Source organism: Cariama cristata, unplaced genomic scaffold (assembly GCF_000690535.1).
Source record: "Cariama cristata isolate BGI_N322 unplaced genomic scaffold, ASM69053v1 scaffold49, whole genome shotgun sequence".
NCBI lineage: Eukaryota > Metazoa > Chordata > Aves > Cariamiformes > Cariamidae > Cariama > Cariama cristata.
The window spans coordinates 44,189-65,726 of NW_009637160.1; the positions used below are offsets into that span (position 1 = coordinate 44,189).

A 21,538-nucleotide genomic window follows, 5' to 3' on the forward strand; every position below is an offset into this window, starting at 1 on the left:
ACAGGAGTGGGATTTGGAGGTTGTCTGGAGGACAGAAACAGGAGCCAGGGTGCCCACGAAGTGCAGGCAACCAAGGCAAACTACAGCACCGCTGCTCTGCGCATGCTTCTTGAGATCAGCAATTAAACGGACCGGTTCAGGGAGAAGTTTCTGTCTGTCAGATTACACTATACAAGTTCCAATACAGCTACGTGTAGACTGTGCTATGCCTATGATGCCGGTAGGGCAGATCATTAAAGTACAACCTTGGAACATTTTCCATGATGCTGATCACTAGAAAGGATAGCCAAGCTGGAGCATCAAGATGAAAAGCAGCTTTCGCAATGGTGTTTATTGTCTTGAACATTTTCACGAATGTAATGCAATATTACACAGCTAACTATACGGTTTTATTAAAAAATCATTCATTGCCTCGATCCTTTCTGAAGAAGATCTATGTATTTGCGGACCAGAATATTCTGCCGATGAGGAATATTTTTCTCTTGGCAGGAATCCAAGCATCAAAATGTCGGCCTTTGTAGCTGTGGTGAGTAATCTGTCAGCAGGGAAACCATGACAGCCTAGAAGAAGAAGAAAAAAAAAAATCCAATCACATTGGAAACAGATACTCCATAAAAATAAATAAGGGGGAAATATTTTCCAGCTCTAAAGTCTTGTGTTGAAAATTATTGGTCTGACAAAAACTGCACACTTAGATTTATTTGCTAGAATTTCTGATGATGAATCAGGAAAGAGCTGAAAATCAGTTAGGATGTTCTGTATTGTAGCTGATAGGTTTTCTCAGCACGGACAAAATGTATTAATGGACAGCCTAGGAGAAATTCAGACAAAGCATTTAGATGAAATGCTGAGGCCTTTTTGCTGTGTTATATTGTATCCTCAGTTACTGCTAGGAGAGGCTGTAGGTACCCAAAGAGCACGCGGGCTTGCTTCTGGATTTCAGCAGAACTTCCATTAGCATCCGTGAGAGCCATACTAGACTAAGGGCTTTGACATTTATCCCGCTTTAGCTACGCTTTCTGTGATAAAACATGGAAAATTCTCACTGAGGTTAATAGTGTGCAATCTACCTCGCCTGCCCTCCCCTCGTACCCCAACAAACCTTGGTATGGCCGTGAAATGAGAGTAATGGGAATGTCAGCTAAATAAAACACGGTGTTGCAGCAGCTCTGCCGTCCTCCCCACACCTGTGTACATAACAAGCCCCACGCTTGCTTGGTTTTGACAAGGTATTACCTGGTTCACACTGTCGTGATTTCACAGCAACGTCTGACTGCAAATTGTTATTTTGGCCCAGAACTGGATTTACAAGGGTTCTCCAGGGGTTGTGGTCTTGTTGCCTGTCCTTCCTTTCCCTCCAGCACAGCTCAGTGTGACAGGGACGGGCAGTTCAGGCACACAGTGGGGCCTGAACATACAGCAGTGCAGCCCCTCGCTGCCACCCATGTCGTAGCTGCGCTCAGCTCTGATTGGAACCACAGCTGAGCAAATAATTTATTTTTCAGCTTGCTCTCTGAGCTGAAAGTGGCAGAAAATAATATATAAACAAGACCCATACATTCATTATTTTTATAGCTTGATAAAATACAAAGATGGCATTTTTTTTATCCTCCCCAAAAAATGTGCAGCTGGAACCCAAAGTACAGGGTTTATTTTCTTTTTAAAAATATTATTTAGGGCAATTAGAAACATCACCAAATTAAAATAAAACTAATACGAGCGCTTTTTGGAATTTTAAGGCCAAAACTATGACTTTAACACAAATTTGTTAATAATTTTGACCCGTGTCCAAAACCTGAGGATTTGGTGAATACAATACTCAAGCACTTCTTCACTTGGAGCAACATCTACAGTTCATCTGAGAGCTATGACAATGCTATTTCTGTTTGTTTCTTTCACCTCTGAAAGTTTTCACTAGCTTTTGTCAACCTGATGGTTCTAAAGCCGACAATAAATAACAGGCTGCTGAGATCTGGCAGTAATTTTTTGAAATTCTAGGAATGCTGAGAGGGGAGTTATGGTTTATGTTAAATGCCAAGTGTCCTCTCGTGGATCCCATGGATCACACAGTATTACCCACACCATAACTTTTCAGGGTCCTTCAAAGCTTTGCTCTTGGCAGCACTGTCTGAGGAAAAGTTCCCATTGGTGTTAGTGGCGGTTTTTCCTGAGAGAAAACTGCAGAATCTCTAGCTTTAAGTGTCTGGGAAATTGTAGTTTCTAAGACCAGTCCCTGGGACCTCAGCTTTTAACATGTTTTAAAACTGACCAGCTGAGTTAATCATTAGAGTAAACCCAGTGATTTAAATACCAAAAGATTACAGTTTATACTGTAGATTTCACTTAGTGATAAAAACTGGGTCAAACATCAGCAGATTATCATCAAAGTAGGTCACATTTGTGTCCAGAAGTATTTGTGCTATATATATACATATATATATGTTATATATATGTTGCCTATAGTAAAAACTGTGATGTGCTGTTGGGTGCATTTGAAACATATGTATTAACATTTACAATTTATTGAGGAACCAAGCTGAATCCGAGCCTGTAGTGTGAGGCAGAACAGAAGCTGACCCAAACCTCTAAGTACTGTTATCTTCTTGTTTTTTTACCATAATTGTCCATTTTCTGTTTTCAGCCTCCTGGAAAACCAGTGACCGTGGAGAATAAAATACTTCATCCTCAACTTCTTCAGGTTTTCTGGGTAAACAATGTAAAAAAGTCCAGTTGGAAGCAGCAGATTTTGCAGTCTGTAGATCAAAAAGTGTAAAAAAATAAAGATATATGGGAGGACATTAATAAAATCTTTAACTAGTAAAAAGGTTAACAAATTTTATATTAGCTCCTGCTCTAGTTACTTGGATGATGAACTCAGAAGAATTCCACTGACTTCAAAAGAATTCCTCATCTGTGAATAAGATGGGAATATCCCCAGTCAGTAAGAGTTCAGTGCTGACTTCACAAAAGTCAAATATTTACTCCTATTTCTCTGACTTTAGTAGAGGAGTAAAAACTCCAGTGACTTAGTGGATCAATAAAGTGCAATCTTCATTTGAATGTTGTACAGTAATGTAATACAATTGATAATTGCAAAAAGAACATACTAAACCATGATTTAAAAGGCTATATCTTTTTTTTGCTTTTGATATTGTCACTCATAATATATTGATCTAATGCCAATGAACAATGAATTAAAGCATTTTAGGCCACTTCAGAGACATACCCATCAACAGTATTTTGTGAACTTATATTAAAACACAGTCAATTAAACCAGTAATTCTATCAGTCAGGAAAATGTCCTTCTTATCTTGAACAATTAATAGTTTATGACTTTACATTTTCTCTAAGTGATTTTGTGCTGATAAGCATTTCAACTAGATGATTTTAAAGACATATATTTAATGCTTTATTCATTGACAGATATACACAAAATTGCCCTAAATGCTGCCCAGGCATTTAAGAGTTAATCTGTGAATAGCTCATTCTAAATATAAGGGATCATTTCTGGTAGCAAAGAGGAAATGCAAAGTCAGAAACAGTTTTTAGGTCATAAAGAAGTAAAGGGTTAGCTCTCCTGCACATGTTCTGGCGTTAGATCTCATTGGGAAGCTCTGAAAGAGGCCAAGCCACGTGAAGCATACGAGATAACTCAAATTTTGTTATCTTTGTGGGTTTTTCAAGCCAGAGGGAGGTTTACATGTGGTTGTTCCATGGCTCCACTCAAAAAAACACCAAACCCACGCTTTGCTGATGTTGATTGTTATAAATGTAAACTGTAAAAGCATCAACAAAAAACTGAATCTCAGTTTTTACCTGCATTGTAACCTGATAACCTTGAAATGCCTTTAGTCTCTCTTTCTTTTCCTCTTCCTGTCCCATACTTATCCATGTATCTGTAACTAAGACATTGGCACCATCTGCAGCTTCCAAAGGATCTGTTGTGAGAAGTAACTTGGTACCATACTAATGTGAAGAAAAAAAGGAAGATGAGGAAGACAAGGAACTTCAACTTCATTTATAATGAAAATAAACTCTATTTAAACTACTCTACTAGGCTATTTCTTAGGCTCCTACCTCTTTGGAGTACTGTTCAGTTATTTTAGTTATGCTGAGGTCTGGTTCAAAGCCCTGCCAAAAGAGATGATAAGTAACATATCATGGAACATATATAAGACCTTTACTGATTATTATCACTCGTTAGAAAAATACTGATTCAATCATTTGCCGTGGGAAGAACAATGTCTTTCAGAACTGTAAAACTTGAGGAAATTATGTTGATTTTGTTGAAAGTTTATTTTGGAGATAAACTGGTGGAAAGTGTTCTGATAAGGTAAGAAAAATGTATTCCAACAGTTACAGAATGAAATGTCTATATATAATTTAATTTTTTGGTCTAAACTGATTCTTTATTTTATATTTTATATTGTATTACAACGCAGTGTTCTAAAGAGCTGCGTTACCAAGCTGAACCAACCAAGATGCAACACTTCCATCAATATGAAACAACTTTCAAATTTTTTGGTGGGCAAGAGGGCATTGGGTGAATTTGTAAGACTTTCTCAAATGGAGTTATCATCCTCCATGATTTATACTGCAGTCATGGATTCCCCTCAGCCTTTCTGAAGTTAAACTCAGTAGAATAACTCCTGCTTTGCATGAAAATAAGTGAATCAGCATTCTGAATCTTGGTTCTAAAAGCTGGCACTCAAGATGCATGCAGGCACCACTAGCTGAGGCCCTTGGGAAGCATCCAAGTGGCTGACACCAGGATGGGCAAAGTTTGCCTTCCTTACTCCATGTGTGTGACTTTCTTACCTTGGGAGTCGCAATACGCAGGTGCATTCCCAGCTTTGCAGCGCTCGTCATGATGGAGTGGAGGACGTTGTTTCCGTCCCCGATCCAGGTGACAGTGAGCCCGTTCAGCCCGCCATAGTGTTCCTGCCAAATGAATCAGACAGCCCTGGGGTCATGTTCCAGGCGCGCTGAGCAAGCTGATGCACTAGGTAGGAGGGATTGATCAGACAGGTCTGGTGCAAAGAAGGCTGGCTACCTTCAAATGCTAGCTGCATACTTTTAATTGGACTTACTGCAGCTGCAAGATGGTCAAGGAGGGAAAGCCCCCCGTGTCTTACATGAAGGCCCAAGTGCTGCAGCTTTCTCCAGTGAAGGACACATTGACACGTATGCCATATGGTGAAGCCCAGACTGAGAGATGCAGCACCAGACACACAGTAACCTTAGGACCAAAGCTGTACAGCCATGGGTTGGTGCTCATAAACATCAGTGAATCATAGAAATTCTTAATTTAGAGGCAATTCTAATGCCTAGGATAGCACTCCTTCCAGCTTTCCCCCAAATTGTGAAAATATCCCTATTCAGATTTGTCACTACACAATGTTCCCCATGGCCATGGCAGTGCATTAGAGTGCATTTTAACCATCGCAGCTGTACAGGACAGCAAGGAGCAATACTTTGAAAGCAGCTGTGCCACTCATGGCTTGCAGGGTTTGTTCTCCCTTGTACGGCCAAGGAGTGCAGTGATTTTTTTAAGGTGGGGATTACCCGAACTTGAAACAGCATTACAGCGTTCACCGTACCTTTGCCTGATGGCACTTACAGCCTGTACATGTGCAGCTACTCTGGCCCTCAGCCATCAATAGATAAGGCTTAAGGAGGAACAAGAGTAACAGGAGTTTCATATTTCCAGAGCAGGACAATTTGAAGCCCTTTAGCAAGCCTTGTTTTAAATATGTATGTCTATAGGTACTTAAGTTGATACCAGAAAGTTTGTAAAGACATAACCAAATATGCCTGCTCTGTACAACTCCACCTCACGACTCAAAAGCCTAAAGACACAATGAAGAGCCTTTTATTCTTAGTTCAAAACTGGGCCATACTACAATTGCATTGTAGTAGCTGGAAGCCAGACATTGTTTCAACACTTTGTGTGACATGATTCAATGCTTGTCAGGGAGGATAAGCATCCACATCATAGAGCTGTACTAACTGGCAGCCTTGCAGGCAGTCACAGCAAAGATGCCAACAGACTGAACAGGAAAAGGGCTGGGACTACCCTCTCCTCTCCTGGCAGCAGCTTCTCCTAGACAAATAGTTGGGAAGTTGTTCCAGAACAAAGTTATTAGCATTTCTGCCAGTGACCACAATTTTGAGTCAAAAATAGTAGCACTTGAAATATTGAATGACATTAAAATGCTGTTGAAATCTAAACCTAGTAGAGTTTAAGGGCTAGAACTATGGTGTTGTAAAACTATCCCTTTTTCTGTTGAAGTTTGTTAGCAACAGGCTCATTGGCAGAGGTTTGATGCAAGGGCATTTACAGGAGAGCAAATCAGGACTTTGGGGACATGGAAGTTATTTCAGTATAACAGCTCTGCAGGTCTCTAAGGATCTTTCAAAGTCCTTCCACATCTCCTAGCAATGGTGCTCCTAGGAGAAGGCCAGACTAAAGCATTTATTTAAGAGGTTGTTTCCAGCTAGGGCTTAGTGATAGCTGAGACATGAACCCACAGCCAGGAGCAAATGAGACAGCCCTGAGTTCTTTTGATCTTACTGTTTAAAAATAGACATTGCAGCCTGTAATGCTCAAAGCACTGACTAGTGAGTCATAAATATACTGCTATGTTAAATAACTTCCACCTTATTACCAGCTGCTACTCTGCATTAAAAGAAGCACAGTGCATACTAAATACTTCCCTCTGTTTTCCCAAGCTACTAGCTGTTACAGATAAAATACGAAGTACTGGAGATGTCTGTATAATGACCCTCAATATGCACTGCAAATTGCAAAGCCCCATCTGCAGTGACTACTGTATAGAGTGGACATAGCTGAGCTAATCTTAATGAAGATGTTTAGCTAATGGAAGAAGTCGTAGACAAGGCAGAATCAAGCTGTGTGTGTGCTAGTGGAGCCTATTTTATATCTTGTGCTAAGCTTTATGCTGTCACTGGTGCACCGCTGCTGTAACTCAAACCTCTTCATCTAAAGCCAGCTCACTATGACTGTGACTGTACTGCTTATATGCATGCATCCTCAGCTTCCAAGAAAGATGAGGTGATTGTGTTGGTCAGAACCAGAAAGCTTTGAAGCAATACGAAAGCTATCGTATACGAGACATACTTTTCTTTCCCCCCTGTTTTGTAGTATATGCTTATACAACCGCATAGAGAAAATCCTGCTAAAAGTGTTTTGCCATGATGGTAACACTCTAGGTTAAACCAGAACCTTTATAATATATGCTGATCACCTGAGCCTCTGAAGGTATTTTTCCTCCTACATCCCTCCCCAATTCTTCCAAACTCTGTTATATCGATGTAGGCTTTTTACCTGCTTGTGTTCTGCAGTTTCTCTTTACATTTGGAATCTGATATTTACACTCCTAGTAAAGTCATACAAAAAATTAACATATTTAGGAAGTTTAGAGCCCTTCTCCCTTATGAATGCCTCTTTGGCAAACTAGTGATTGTTGTAGTGCCACAAAACTTGGCTTTGCTATTCTCATGAAAAATCCCTGTTAAATGATTAATGTCAATTTTACAGTCAACTTTCTCACCCTCATGCTGCTTTTACAACGTTTCATTCTGTTCTTATCCATGGTTGCAGTGTATCTGTGTATCAAACCCTGGGAAAAAATAAGCATGCTCAGTGATTTAGCACTGTTGTATGTTTAGAGAAGTGCGGTTTAACAAATGAGGGACATTCGTGTTTGCCTCTGCTATGCTAAAACTCTGACACCATTATAGATTACTTCTGAAATGTTTGACCACAACAGTCATAACAGCTCCCAGTTAAAACAAGCTTTTGAATAATGAATCAATAATGTGTCAAAATTTAAAATGGAAAGCGGGGGACTAGTCATAGCTTTAGCCCTTTGGGAGACAGTGCAATCCAGGAAATGAGAAACTGGGCAAACTTGGATCTACTGGCTCTCAAACTGAGCTGAAGGTAGATGCTGGGCCAGTTATATTTCTTACTCCCACATTGGTTTTTGTCATGGTTATTGAAACAGTATATTCTACAGGATCAATCCAGATCTTAGCTGGGATTTCTAATTGTTAGAATAATGATGATGACGGTGATGAATTTGAAGACTATAATAATTTGAGCTCTTTGGGTCACATGTCGAGGAGAAGTTGAGAATACACGACAACCCTCTTCAAGCTGGGCAACACTGTAATTCGTTACGCTATTTAAAAAGGAATCACTGATATATTTCTTATGCCAACCATTTATTTCTGAAAAAGAAATTTCCCTTCAGACCAGTGACATAAAAAGCTAGTGGCATATGGATCCACTCTAATTACCAGTCTGGCCATCCTGCAGTCAGCTACAAGTTAGCTGATTTGGCCAGTGACATTAATATCAATTGAATCAATGTCAATACCCGGTTTGTCCCTGGAATACAAATTGTGTGACGTTGCCCTCCAGCCAAGCTTCGCAGAGCAGAAGTTGTGAGCCACAGCTTCTGCCCAGGAGACCAGAGGCAGTGGGAGGACTCAGCAAGTGGCTGTTACATACTTTCAGCACAGGCAGAGAAGGAAAGAGGCTCTGCGTGTGCACAGTACCAGCACACAAACTCACAGTCTTTAAAGGCCAAATCCCCAAACCCTCAAAATCAGGGTGTATAATGTTTACAACCATTTCTAGTGGGTTATAACTCAAGAGCAAACTCAGATCAACCCAACTTTTAAGAAAGAGGGCAGCACATACGTTAAGAAAAACATCCCTCTTGGCCTAATAGAAGGCCTTAATCCTGAGCACAGTATTAAAGGGCAGAGCCAGCTTAGATGTCAAACATGTGAGGGGCTCCAGGTTGCTCAGACAGAAGGCACTGGGCAAGAGGACGTTGAACCTGAAGAATCTCACCCCGGTGTTCATGACAGGAGCACACTTTGCCATCTAACAAGAACACCCTGAATTCAGAACAAGAACTGACAGCCCTGAAAATAAACCAGCTGCATTGTTTGGGGAATGCAATAGACTATCCTAAAATAACCACACTAAAATGCACCTGTGAAAAGGGAATCAGAAGCCATAAGCAAGAAGACATTCTGACAAAACAAACCAGGAAATTAGGCAGTTTCAGACTGAAGAGAAAGTGCTCAAAGAGGATTCAAGAAGGCACATGACAAAATTAATAGGATTTAGAAAATGGAATAATAAAAATGTGCTAAGTATGAAGAGGGCCAGAGTGCATGTAGTGCTCCACTGGCAAATGCAGCAGGAGAAGAAAGAAGAGGGGAAAAAAAAAAGTACATTTTGTTTTGGGTATATACTGACAGCAGGGAGGAGCAGATCCTGGCAGGAAGATATTTACAGAGATAAGGAAGAGACATTTTGAAAGAGAAATAAGCTGCACAAAATCTGCATTTATATTTAAATATAAGGCTAGCAGTCTGTGCCACTATTGCAGTTTGCATGTAGGTATAAATCAAATAAATTGCTTTTGTATTGCAGGAAAGCAGTTCAAATGTTATACATGAACTTTCAACTCATTTAAAGAATCAGAGGTACTATTTAGTATCCCTATATTAATCTTCTTGCAGGTAGCACTTGGATAGTATCTTTCTACCCTGCCAAAAATCCCACGAGAGGTTTGATTGTGGTAAGTAACAACTAGACCCTGTGGTTCACATTTTTTCAAGTGTTAATCCTACTTTTGCGACCTGGTAAAGTTCATAATATGATTAAAATGCCATTTTATTACATGCTGCTGGCTGTAAGACCAGTCTTCTCCACCTCAGTGTACAGTGGAGAGAGGAAAAAAGGTGGCAGACGGGCATGTCAGAAGGGGAAAAAGCAGGCAGTGCCAACACCCACAGTGCGCTGCTGAGAGCTCCCCCCGCCTGCCCCTCTCTCCCGGGTAAGAAAGCAAGAATGGAAAATGGGTCAGAAACCAGTGGTGCAGCATGGTTGGCCACCCAGTTGCCCTCTGAAGACCTCCTGACAAACTCTGGGCTAAGGAACATGCTGAAAAGACTGGGGGAGAGATGGGCACAGTTGGAGGAAACAAGTGCTCTGCTTATCGAGCTGACCGGGAAAGTGCTGCAAATTTTAAAAAGCTTCCCTGGCTGTAAGTGCTCACTTTGTCCTGATACCTCTCCATGTCAGATGTTTCTTTTGTTTCAGCACCAACTGTTATGGTTTTGTTTCCTCATCATCTAAAATGCACAGGGACACTCTCCAAAAACGTCCTCCCTGGTGCTTGATGCAACAAGGACACCCACCTGCTGTTGCTGCTGCCCTAGGTATTCAAACCAAGGAAGAGTCCAGCCCATGGGCTCATGTTCACCTGGAGCGTCTACCATGGCTGCCCTACAAAAGGACAGAGTGGAGCAGGAGCAGAGGATGATCAAGAGGGCATGTACTCATTCTGCTGATCTCCATAGGTTTCCCCTTAAGATCAGTGGAGAAAGGCATGTATCTCTAGAAGGTGATTAAGATGCTCAGCAGTCTCTCTTCATTGACTGGAGATGGAGTACAGGGCAACAGCACTCTGAACTTTGGTGCCGTAGTCAGTGGCCTGCTTAAAACCATGTTAAGGGGCAGAGATACCGATAGCTGTGTAGACTGTGAATCACAGATTATTCCTGAAGCCTGTTATTCACAAGTGGTAAAATACTAATAACTAAGGTGTTTGCCAGAGAGAACCCCCCACAAAACACAACGATAAAATTCACCTGGTTTACAGTTGCACGCAGTGTTTAAATGAAATGATGACATTTAGTGATTGATGACGTTCTCATTACAGCTTACTGTCTTACCTAATTTGAACAGTTCATTTAGGCTGGCTCAATGTGATCTTGCAAATGTACCTTATCCTGAGGTATGTGAAGCATTTTAGTCTCAGGTTCACAAATTTTTGCTGGTGTCTTCACTTTCGTATTGCAAATTTTATGAAAAATACTAATCAAAGTAAGGAAAAAGTAATTTTCACTAAACATGTAAGTCTTTCAGTATTTAAAGTGAATAATTTAATATTACTCTCACTAGATCTTTTCCACATACTGAACATCCCATAGCAAAGTCTTCGACAGCTGAGAAACACAGCCGAATGAATCAGGAAATTATTCTGCCCTCCCTTTTTCAGGCAGTGTGATTTTTATTCATTCACAAAGTAAACAAGGTCAGAGGAGTTCATCATAGTTGTCAACCAGCACTGCAGTATAACAATCTTTTTTATAAGCCAGTTTCTCAATTGATTGTAAACCAGCATAGTCCTTCTGTTCACAGATAAACATCTGGTATTCTATGTGTAAAACGTTATCCTGCTGTCAAATCAACTATTTCATTAGATAAAACTATAAAATCTAATCTTTTTAAACTATTCTTTGATGTGAGCAAAGTTTAAATAGGTTCAAGTGCCTGAACAATGGGCATTTGCACTGGTAGCCTTAACTGACTTTTCAACACAAAGTTGTTCAACCGATTTCCTAAAATATGCATAGTGATTCCTTTCAAATTGCTCATAGGTTCGGGGGGAATCAAGAGTGAACTACTGAGTTTTTTTAAGTCAGTGGAAAAACTTCCACTGGCTTTCACTGAGCCAACAACTCACCTTTATCTTAATATGTAAAGCCCCCTGCACATTTTTTTGAATTGCAGCCTAATTCCAATGAAGTACTTAATTTTATGCTTAACTTCAGCCCCACTACAGCTGATAGGACTAGGTAATTGTTTTGAATTAAACAGGTCCTTAATTATATTGCTGGATGAAGATCTCTTTAAATAACAAGTGCCATATAATTACCACTTAGAAAAACATAGGAATAAATGGTTTTGAACTTGGCTTCCCCAAATACTTACCAAGACTTAGCAAAAAAACCTGTTATTAAACAGGGATTATATTGTTACCTGAAGAGTTAGGTAATCAGCTAAAATCTGGAGAGGATGGTATAAATCAGACAATCCATTGACTATTGGGATCGTGGCTTCTTTTGTCATTAGGTCCAGATCGTTATGCTTATAAACTCGAGCCAGGATTGCATTCGTCATGCTGGACAGCACCCTAGAGGATGGCAGAAAATACCCAAATCAAACATAATAAATATATCCCTGTTGCACTCTTCTGCATGCAACACTTAAATATTAATGAGAAGTGGTAATGAATCAAATTTTTTCAGCTCTCTGAATAATTTATCATGCCTGCATAACATACTTAAATGCAGACATTTAACAAGCTGCTAATAAGTCAGCAGTTTTACTTATTAACAAACTGTAGTAGGTAAATGAAAATTACTGCTGTATTTTATGTTTTTTCCTCTTTAACATCTGATTGTAGCTACAGATGTAACATCAACAAAAGTGTCGTGGTTTAACCCCAGCCAGCAGCTCAGCCCCACCCAGCTACTCACTCACTCCCCCCGGGTGGGATAGGGGAGAGAATCAGAAGGGTAAAACTGAGAAAACTCGTGGGCTGAGATAAAGACAGTTTAACAGGGAAAGCAAAAGCCACGCACGCAAGCAAAGCAAAACAAGGAATTCATTCCCCACTCCCCATGGGCAGGCAGAGGTTCAGCCATCCCCAGGAAAGCAGGGCTCCATCACCCGTAACGGTGACTTGGGAAGACAAACCCCATCACTCCCAACGTCCCCCTCTTCCTCCTTCTTCTCCCAGCTCTATATGCTGAGCATGACGCCATACGGTATGGGATACCCCTTGGGTCATTGGGGTCAGCTGTCCCGGCCGTGTCCCCTCCCAACTCCTTGTGCCCCCCTAGTCTCCTCGCTGGTGGGGTGGGGTGAGAGGCAGAAAAGGCCTTGGCTCTGGGTAAGCCCTGCTCAGCGGTAACAAACACATCCCTGGGTTATCCACACTGTTCTCAGCACAGATCCAAAACACAGCCCCATACCAGCTACTGGGAAGAAAATTAACTCTGCCCCAGCCAAAACCAGCACAAAATGTTGAGGTATCTGAACTCAGATAAGACATTGCATGACACTGTAACATTTGAAGAATTTGATAACTTCAGAAGAGATGATAAAGTTTAAGATTTCTTGAGTCTTTTAGCAAAGAACAAATGTAGCGTTGACTTAATATTACAGCGTTTCTGTATGACAGCCTGACCTTTGTGAAGATTTGGAATACAGATCTGTCTTAGATTACCACAATTATTTACTGATTTTAATGAACACAGAAACAGGAGGCCAACACCACCAGCCTGGTTTTCTCCTGCATGTACACCATGAGCGTATTGACACTCGTGGTATCAGTGTTAAAGTAATGCCCAGATTTGAAACTCAATATATGAATAGGGGCATGCAGGAGTCACTGTACCTCTCTGGCCTTAAACTCTTTTGCCAAAGTGTGAAAGACTCAAGAGATTAGCATAGTGGATTAGCATAGTATGCTCTGAATCCTTTAGATAAATTAAATATGGATTGGAGCTCTGCATTTCTCTGCATTTCTGTGTTTTAATCAGGCCCTGAAGCCTGACTTTGAAGTAGCATCTTGTGTGTTTTCATGTTATCTCTAACAGGACCTTAAAACAAAACAAGGAAGAGACTGAATAGAAGAGTATGAAAAATCCTTGCAGTATCTATCTTCCTGGTTAGCCATGAAGAATTCTGGTATATCGTCTTGTGGAAATATGGCTGTTAATGCCACGGCCTTTACACAGACAAATCTCCTGATGAAGTCAGCAACAAACATTTTCGACTGACACCAGACATTGCTCACACAAGCAAAACTCTTCTAAAATGGTACAAGATTCTCTGTAGAGCGCTCTCTGAAGAAAAGACTGCCAAGAGCAGCTACAAGTGAAAAGGAAGAACTGAACAAGGTATTTACTGATTGCAAGGTATCAGAACAGTTGCTGTTTGTGCCATCATTTCTTCTTAGCTCACGAGTTTCTTTTTCTGTGTGTGTGTGTTTATTGTAGCTTGAAGCATGTGACTGTGGGAAACCTGTTCTGTTCTGAACTAGTCATCAGTGATGCATCTAACAGGTGCCCACCCTAAACAAGACATAGCCAGTCCCACCAGTCAAGGAAAAGAGGCAATCACACTGGGATATTGCCCATTTTTCTTAGACTTTTTTTAGGCTGTCAAGATAGGTGATTCCTACCCAACACGACTGATAAAGAATTCAAAGAAGATGGTTCCTTTACAGGACATGCCATTAGAGGAAATTCAGTCATAATCAATAACCAATTAGTGAAAACTGCTGGATTTTCTTCCTTAATCTGTTGAAAGCAGATACTAGACTTACTAGGCACTTGCCGGCAAGACATCAGACAGTCCTTCTGCCAGTGTTTCTAGATGTCATATCTTACAGTAGGAAACCCAGGTGGAAACTGGGTTTATTCTTTGTGAAATCAAAACCAAATTGAATTCAGAAAAAAAAAATAGACCTCATCTGAAAAGATGAAGTCTCCTGTAATCAAATCAATTTAAAGGAAACCATGTAAGGCTGGGATTACATAGGAAAAAAGACCTGGCTAGATAAGAGTCTTTAGTAAAGGTGAAGTTTTGGAGGGTGAGCAGGAGTAAGCACAAGCTCATCAGGTGATTTTTCATTTAAGGTTCCTGTGTTATCACCAACTACAAAGTCTTTTTCTCTTTTCATTCTTTTTGCAACACTGTGTACCTTTAAACTTCAAAATCCCAGAGCTTGCAAGTGTATGAGCATATTGGAATGCTGCATATCTCTGTTTTCAAAATAACTTTTGTTTCTACAGAGAAAAACTAGAATTTTTTACTCAAGTGTATCCTCTGAGAAATCCAAAATTAAACACAAATAAAAGTATGCCTTTTTGGTGTGGTTGATCTCTGAATTTGAAAATGGGGCATTTGCATATATTTTGGCTAGCATATTGCTATCCAAGGTAGTAGTGTTTGGTTTTGAAAGTATGCACCCATTCAAAAGGTTTAAATTTCTGACAAGAGTACTTCATTGTCATTCCTAGTCTTACAAGGGCATACGGTGGATGTGTTCTCAGTAAGTGGTGAGAAGTAAACCCATTCCCCATAGATGCAGAGATTTATCCCCTAATAATGCCAGTGGACTGGTAAAATCACTCTATGAGTTCTTCAGTGCTGTCACTGAACCTTATGGTCAGTGAGCTATAGTGGTGCACAATGGAACTGCTCTATAGTGGAAAATACAGATACACTACTTATATTTCATTTCACGTAATATATCAGACATGCTAAACAGCACTGAAAGGCTTAGAGCTCCTTAATGGGTGGTAACTTTTTGCTACTGTGTCAGCATAAATGTAAATGTCTTGTGAAGCATGGAAGAACTGTATTATGAGCAGGTAATAAGTCACTAAAAATATGTTCACAGCAGAAATTACTTCAACCCTTACCTGCAGCAATTCTAATAAAAACTGGGACTTTCATAGAGCTGTGCCCCTTTTGCTTTAAGTCTCAATCTCAAGTACTTCTAAGTCCTTCAGAGCCCTAGACACATGGCTGTAAATATTTGAAATACCCTCTGGGTCTACTACAGGCATTCTTTTTTTATTCTTACATTAACTGAATGAAGTTGGCATTTTATCCTTCATTCACAAGAAATGCCAAGGAATTAACACTGAGGTTGTTCTTTTGGGTAAACTGCTCAGCCTTGATTATGCAAAGTCAATAATAATTCTGCTAATGAGAGCAGGAGTGAAGCAGAGCACGTGGGGCTCTGTAAAGGCTTGGGAAAGCCCTCACTCCACTGTAGCAGATGAGTGCTGTGACTCAGCAGAGGAGCAAAATCTCCAGGTCAGGGTCATAAATAGGGACTTGACCTGGAAGAGCAAGCAGTGACAGCGAAAAGGAGGGCTGAAGGCTTGCATGGGAACTGGGTATTGAGACACCTTTCTCCACAGAATGAGCACTCCTCCAGAATGGCTGGAAGATTTGCTTTCTTCTACTTTTTGCCTTACTTCTTGTAGCTTACTGTCTTTCTTTTTCCCTTTTGCTTGTGCAAACAAAGGTCATTCAAGAGACTGTGAACCAAAGATTTAATGGCCCTTTATTATCCCATTTGGGAAGAAGAAGAAATTAAAACTGGCCTATACAAAGCATGTCTGTTTGTGTATCAGAACACACCTGGATTTGCTGCAGGGCTGGCATCTGAATGGCAGAGAGCCTCCGGATGACAGTCCTGCACGTCTGGTGCTTGGAGAGGTTATTGCAGGGAAGCACTGTGTAAGGGCCCTGACCGCACATCCTTCCCCTTCCTGGAGGTTTGGCTGCTGGGGCTCAGAGCCAACTTGGCATTAGTGCAGCTGAGGGCTACCCCTCATCGCTCTGATGTTGGGGGGGAGAGGAGGCTCCCAGACAGCTCCCAGACACTCCCATCCCCACAGAGGTGCAATGCCCTGGGTTGTGGCTGCCCCTGGCTGCCCTGCTCCCTGGCTGGGGGCAGGGGGACGGGTGCCAGCTGACGAGGCCCTGCCCTGCCTGACCCAGAGGGAGCTCCTGGCACTCGAGCCTCCCTAGTGCCCCGGGAGCCACGGGCCCACCTGGCACCCTGACATACTGTGCTGAAGACTCTCACCATTTGTCCTTCCCTTCCCATTCACAAGTGCCACAGTGCAATTTTACATTCGGCCTGGTAAATCAACCCTTCCTTTGGCTTCACTTGCTGCCTTTGGTTGCATGGCAATCCTTCCACATCATTTTGTCATGGAGCCTGAAGTCACTCCTTGCCAAACGTGACACCTCTGCACTTCTTCATTCATTCCCCACTGCTCTAGTGTGTCCCATCCTTCTCAATTACAGTTCCTTTAAGCTGATATAAATAGCTGATCTTCACCTTTCCAGCCTGGCGTGCCAGTACCCCTGCTCACAATGTCACATTCTGCCTCTTCAGCACCAGCCTCTCAGCACCAGCCTCCCATCTCCCTCCTGTGTCCTCTGTCAGCATCCTCTCTTCCTCTCCCTTCTCAGCCAAGAGGCTCTGTCCTTACAATGGTCCCGTGAGAATGGAAGAAAAGGCAAGATTCTTGGAGAATAATACTTATTTACATCCGTGTGGGGGATTTATCTTTGATACGTTTCCCATTCACCTCTAATATGACATAGTAAGCTATGTATGTTTGACTTGAAAAATCCTACGTATTTCATGTCAGTAGAGTTGTAGCAGGGATGCACATGCTCTGAAGCATTTAAGTGGCACATTTTGATGAAGCTATACCTGTCCTGCTTAAACTGGGGCTATTTCCCATGACATAGGAAGAATTTCTTTTGAGGGGATGTATTTGAATCCCACGGCATTGTATAAGCTGTGCTGAACTGGACACAACCACTGCTGGACACAATGGCCTAATGTACCTCAGCCTTGACTGTTAAGTCTCAGATTAATCTGTCCCCTTTGTGGGCCCACAAGTTTACACGATTTTTGAATCTTTTAAACTTGTAGTTACTAAAGCAAGCCAGTGGGACACACTTTTGTTGAAACATCTGAACACTATTGTTGCAGCTTACTTTGATACTGGCAGAATTATGTATCTAGCAGGGAGTGAGAGCTAAGTACTTTCAAGCCTCAAGAGATGGAAATTTTGACTTTCTACTATCAACACCCATATGTCTTCCACTTCAGTCGTTAAAAGCAAGAAAGAAAAATTTAAAATGTTCAAATGTTTGGTCTTTTTCTTATATTTTCCTTGGATTTTATCACAGAGAGAACAGTAACATAGTTCTCAATCTCTCCCACTGACTGTGAAAACTGTAGTATACAGCAGAGGCAATGGAACCTCAGCTGGCCGATCGCATATTTTGATTTGAGCCTGACAAGCTTGACACTGCATATCTTTCACCAGAACAAAAAGGACCTTTCAGACACTACTAACCTTCCAACAGCTGAGCCTGACTGAACTGACCTCAGGCTGCAAAATGGCTGCCTAGAAAGCAGCACAATACTGAGGTTGGATGAGTCTTTAATATATGGCGTGCTATGAAAAACAGCAAGAGCACCTGCAAAAGACAACCTCATGTTCTGCCTATTTTTTGCAACATTGGAGGGAATCCACTGGAGAAAAACCTTGAGCTCAGTTCTTCCCTGCTATAGCACTGGGGATAGGGTGCTAGCTACCCATCCCTGCATGCACGTGGGACTGGGCATGATTAAGATCTTCCAAGGGTGCCAGTAAGAGAACAATACCATAGTCCAGCCTCCACAGCAGTCCTGACAGTGGGTACAGCTGTGGAGGAGAGCAAATGAAATGAGAAACTGCCTGCAAAGTGTTGGTCAAGTTTGGTGCTGCTGAAATAGGGGGATCAGAGTGGCCTTCTGTGACACCCTGTCACTGCAGGTAAGCTAAGCCCCACCAGCATCTGGCCTAACTAGGATAAATAAAGTCTTTGCTTTTTGATTTGGTTTTTTGATTTGCTAGTCAGCTGTACTTCTAGCTCCATGAGGAACAACAGAACCAGAAGTTTCTGTTGTTTGAATATATGTGCTGTCATCAGGGGAGCTATACTACCGAGGTTCATAAAATGTTTCCGTTCGTGTGACTGTCACTCTTGTTAACACTCTATATGCCAAATTTGATAGAAATATTTCTCCTTGTGAGATGTTTTGGAGAGCTAGAGTGGACAGAATGATGGTGTACTGAACTACTGATTCTGTGAGCTGATCTGTAAATATTTAAGAAATTTTGAGTGCCCTCTGACACTTTCCAGAAAGAAAATGTTAGCTTCCAAAATCCTGTAAGACAGGTTTCAGCCTATTCAACTACCAAATACATAGTGATCAATCAACTGACATTTTACCAACCTTGCTGTATCTGTGAGACTCTCATTAGTGCCCAGATGTATGTCTTGTGTTGTAAGGAAGGAAGGATGTCCTCCAAGGAGAGCAAATCCTACAGCAAGGGCAAATAAGAAAAGAAATTAAAAACCATCACCTCATATTCACAGTTGAGATTCAAAATCTTCTTCATGTAACAGATATTTACATCACTAAAAGTAAAACTCAGCAGGGCATCCAAATGTTTCAAACACCTAAAGTCTGACACACAAGACAAAAATAAACATATTCTTGAAATAAAACCACTCAAATGTGATGCTTTGCTGAAATCCTTAGGCATGGGTTCTGATCTGTGTTCATAGGAACAGTAGTCATTCAAGGTGCAAGACTACCTATTGCCAAAAGCATCACTGTGGCTCCCTGTTAAGAGTTAGGTATCTACCCAGCATGCTGAATTTTGACTTCAAGGGACTTAGCATCCTAGAAGGGCCATCTGAGTCACTAGGTGTAATTCCACATCCTTGCAAGAAGCTTCAAGTATAGTCACTCAGACAGAAAACCCTAAGTCTCCTCATACACTATAACAAACTTGAGCTTGGACACAAACGATCAAGTGCCTTAAAAATTATAATGAAACAGAGAGAAAAGAAAATATTTTGGGCACTGCCAGCATCCCTCTACCCTGCAATAGTTAGGAATTTACAAGGTGAGCCAAGGAACTGGACGGATTAGGTCTGAAGAATGAAATCCATTCCTTAACAGGAAACTATGGAAAGACCTGAGCATCATTTAAGAATATAAAACACTTTGGGGAACTTAAAAGGTGTCTGGGCAGTATTTTGGAGAAAGACAAATTACATGCCAAGGGCAACTCTCAGGTTCTGTCCTGCCTTATTTCCATTGCACGACCACTAGAAAGCTACCACAAGCAATCAGCTGACACAGACAGGGAGGAAAACAGCTTTTTTTCACCATACTTGAGTCTCCCTGCCTTTGCCTTGTTTAATCCTAAAGCCTCCCTCCACTGAATCTCAGTGTGAAGTTCATCGCGGCCACATATTGGGAGGACGAGGTCTGAGGGGGGCTGTTTTACGAACTGTCACAAATGGTTTAGCATAAGCCTAGCACAGGACACAGGGTCCTACAGCTGGGGACGTACAAAGTGTAAGGCTTGAACTAGGCTGTAAGTAGCCCTGTAAGGCATCTCTGTGCACTGGGGAAGATTTTCTGCATAAGAACAACTCCTTTCTAGTACACAAATTGTCAGGGAGATTTTGCCCTGTCACTAATATCCATGATGGAGGACATTTCCACAGAATCTCAGTGTGGATAAACCAATCTTGTTGAGACAATACTATGGTGGACTGAGTGTTTTATTGTGGCAAAAATCTAGAAGGAAGCCCATCTTATTTTTATTGCGAGGAAGAGAAAGGTTGCAAACAGAAAAGAAGAGACGCTCCATCTCTACTAAACTATGATCTCTTGGAGGTGATAACAAATTTTGTGCTGTGGGGGGGAAAAAAAAAAAAAAAAAACAACGAAAAAAAAGAGGACATTTTTTTAAAAAGAGAGGAAAAAAAAAAGATTAAAAGCTGCTTGGGCTGGTTGTAGCCATTAGATGGCACTGCAGACACCGCCAGAACTGAGCACTGCAGCTTCAACCTGCTGTTTGTACAGGCCTGCCAAAGATTAAAAAGTTGATCCCACAAATAATCTTTAAAAAAAGGATTAAACCAGGAGTGAACACTGAAACCTTTCACAGATAAAACCAAGCAACTAGATTCAGGCGGCAGGCCTGGGCCCCACAACTGGGCCCCTAACACAGAGCAGCCCTTATTAACTGCCCTCCCACGCAGGCAGCAGGGCAGAGGTGAGGTCTTCCACTTTGCAGCAGTTCAGCCAGGCTCTAGACTTTAAAATGCAATAGATGAAAATAAGACTGGCAAATCATTGCCTTTTGACTGCCTCGATTTCCTTAAATGTCACATTAAAAATAATGATGCTCCAGACCCCATTTGATGGGCAAATCTCTGCTCTGTCCGCCCAAATCTCAACAAGATTGGAGTCAGACACAGCAAACTTTAAGAATGAAGCATCACTTATTCTGCTATTACTTTTTGCTGTTAGAAAAGCGCTACACATTTGCTGGTTGCTTTGCCCTTCTTTCTCGGCTATTCAGAAGCATTTTTGTATTAAGGCAGGAAAAATGTTTAGGTTTCCTCAAATATTTTCACCTCCTCTCTGCACCTTAGACACAAACACTGTATTTATGGGAATGTGTATGCAAACTGTTGCCTAGACGTTACAGCCTATCTATTCAATGTAAGTTTTTAAGTCAAGACCTCAAGGATGACACGTTGTTTGTACTAACTTTTTGTGTCCAGCTTCTTGTGTGTTTTTTCAAAGTCATATACAATTATGTCAGTGATTTATCCCCACAAGTTCCACACAATACAACAGCTCTGCATTTCAGGCTTCTAAATGCATCCACTTTGGTAAATGTTTCACAGTCCAGGCAGCCTCCCATGGACATGTTCTGTTTTCTATAAATGATGCCCAAGTAGAAAAAGAGGGATCTAGCCATTTATTTAGAATTGCTAGACGTCAGGCAGCCCAGTCGGAGCTACCACCTGGAGTCTGTGTACATAGCAGAGTCCTAATGTGTTAGGCTTTCTGCTCCTGAACTGGCCATCTGCGCAGGGCCTGGGAACATATTTCCATCCAAAACTTTCCATCTGGAAATACAAGACCTCTGTGCTCTAGCTTTGTATGTAGTCGCAGAGACAGAATCATTGCTTCAGATTCTTTCATCCAGACTACTAGTAGAAAGA

At 41.4% G+C, this 21,538-nt stretch overlaps 1 protein-coding gene across 1 annotated transcript in view; it reads right to left on the reverse strand.

The window, feature by feature from the left end:
- Nucleotides 1-370: 370 nt before the first annotated feature.
- OTC (ornithine carbamoyltransferase) overlaps nucleotides 371-21,538 on the reverse strand; it is a 31,356-nt gene continuing 10,188 nt past the window's right edge. The window contains exons 4-10 of the mRNA XM_009708164.1: nucleotides 18,735-18,822; nucleotides 11,876-12,029; nucleotides 4,819-4,941; nucleotides 4,078-4,131; nucleotides 3,817-3,966; nucleotides 2,616-2,753; nucleotides 371-560 (exon numbers count right to left, since the gene is read on the reverse strand). Of these exons, the coding sequence (XP_009706466.1) occupies nucleotides 501-560; nucleotides 2,616-2,753; nucleotides 3,817-3,966; nucleotides 4,078-4,131; nucleotides 4,819-4,941; nucleotides 11,876-12,029; nucleotides 18,735-18,822 (767 nt within the window). The 3' untranslated portion in view covers nucleotides 371-500. The remainder of the gene's footprint in view (nucleotides 561-2,615; nucleotides 2,754-3,816; nucleotides 3,967-4,077; nucleotides 4,132-4,818; nucleotides 4,942-11,875; nucleotides 12,030-18,734; nucleotides 18,823-21,538) is intronic.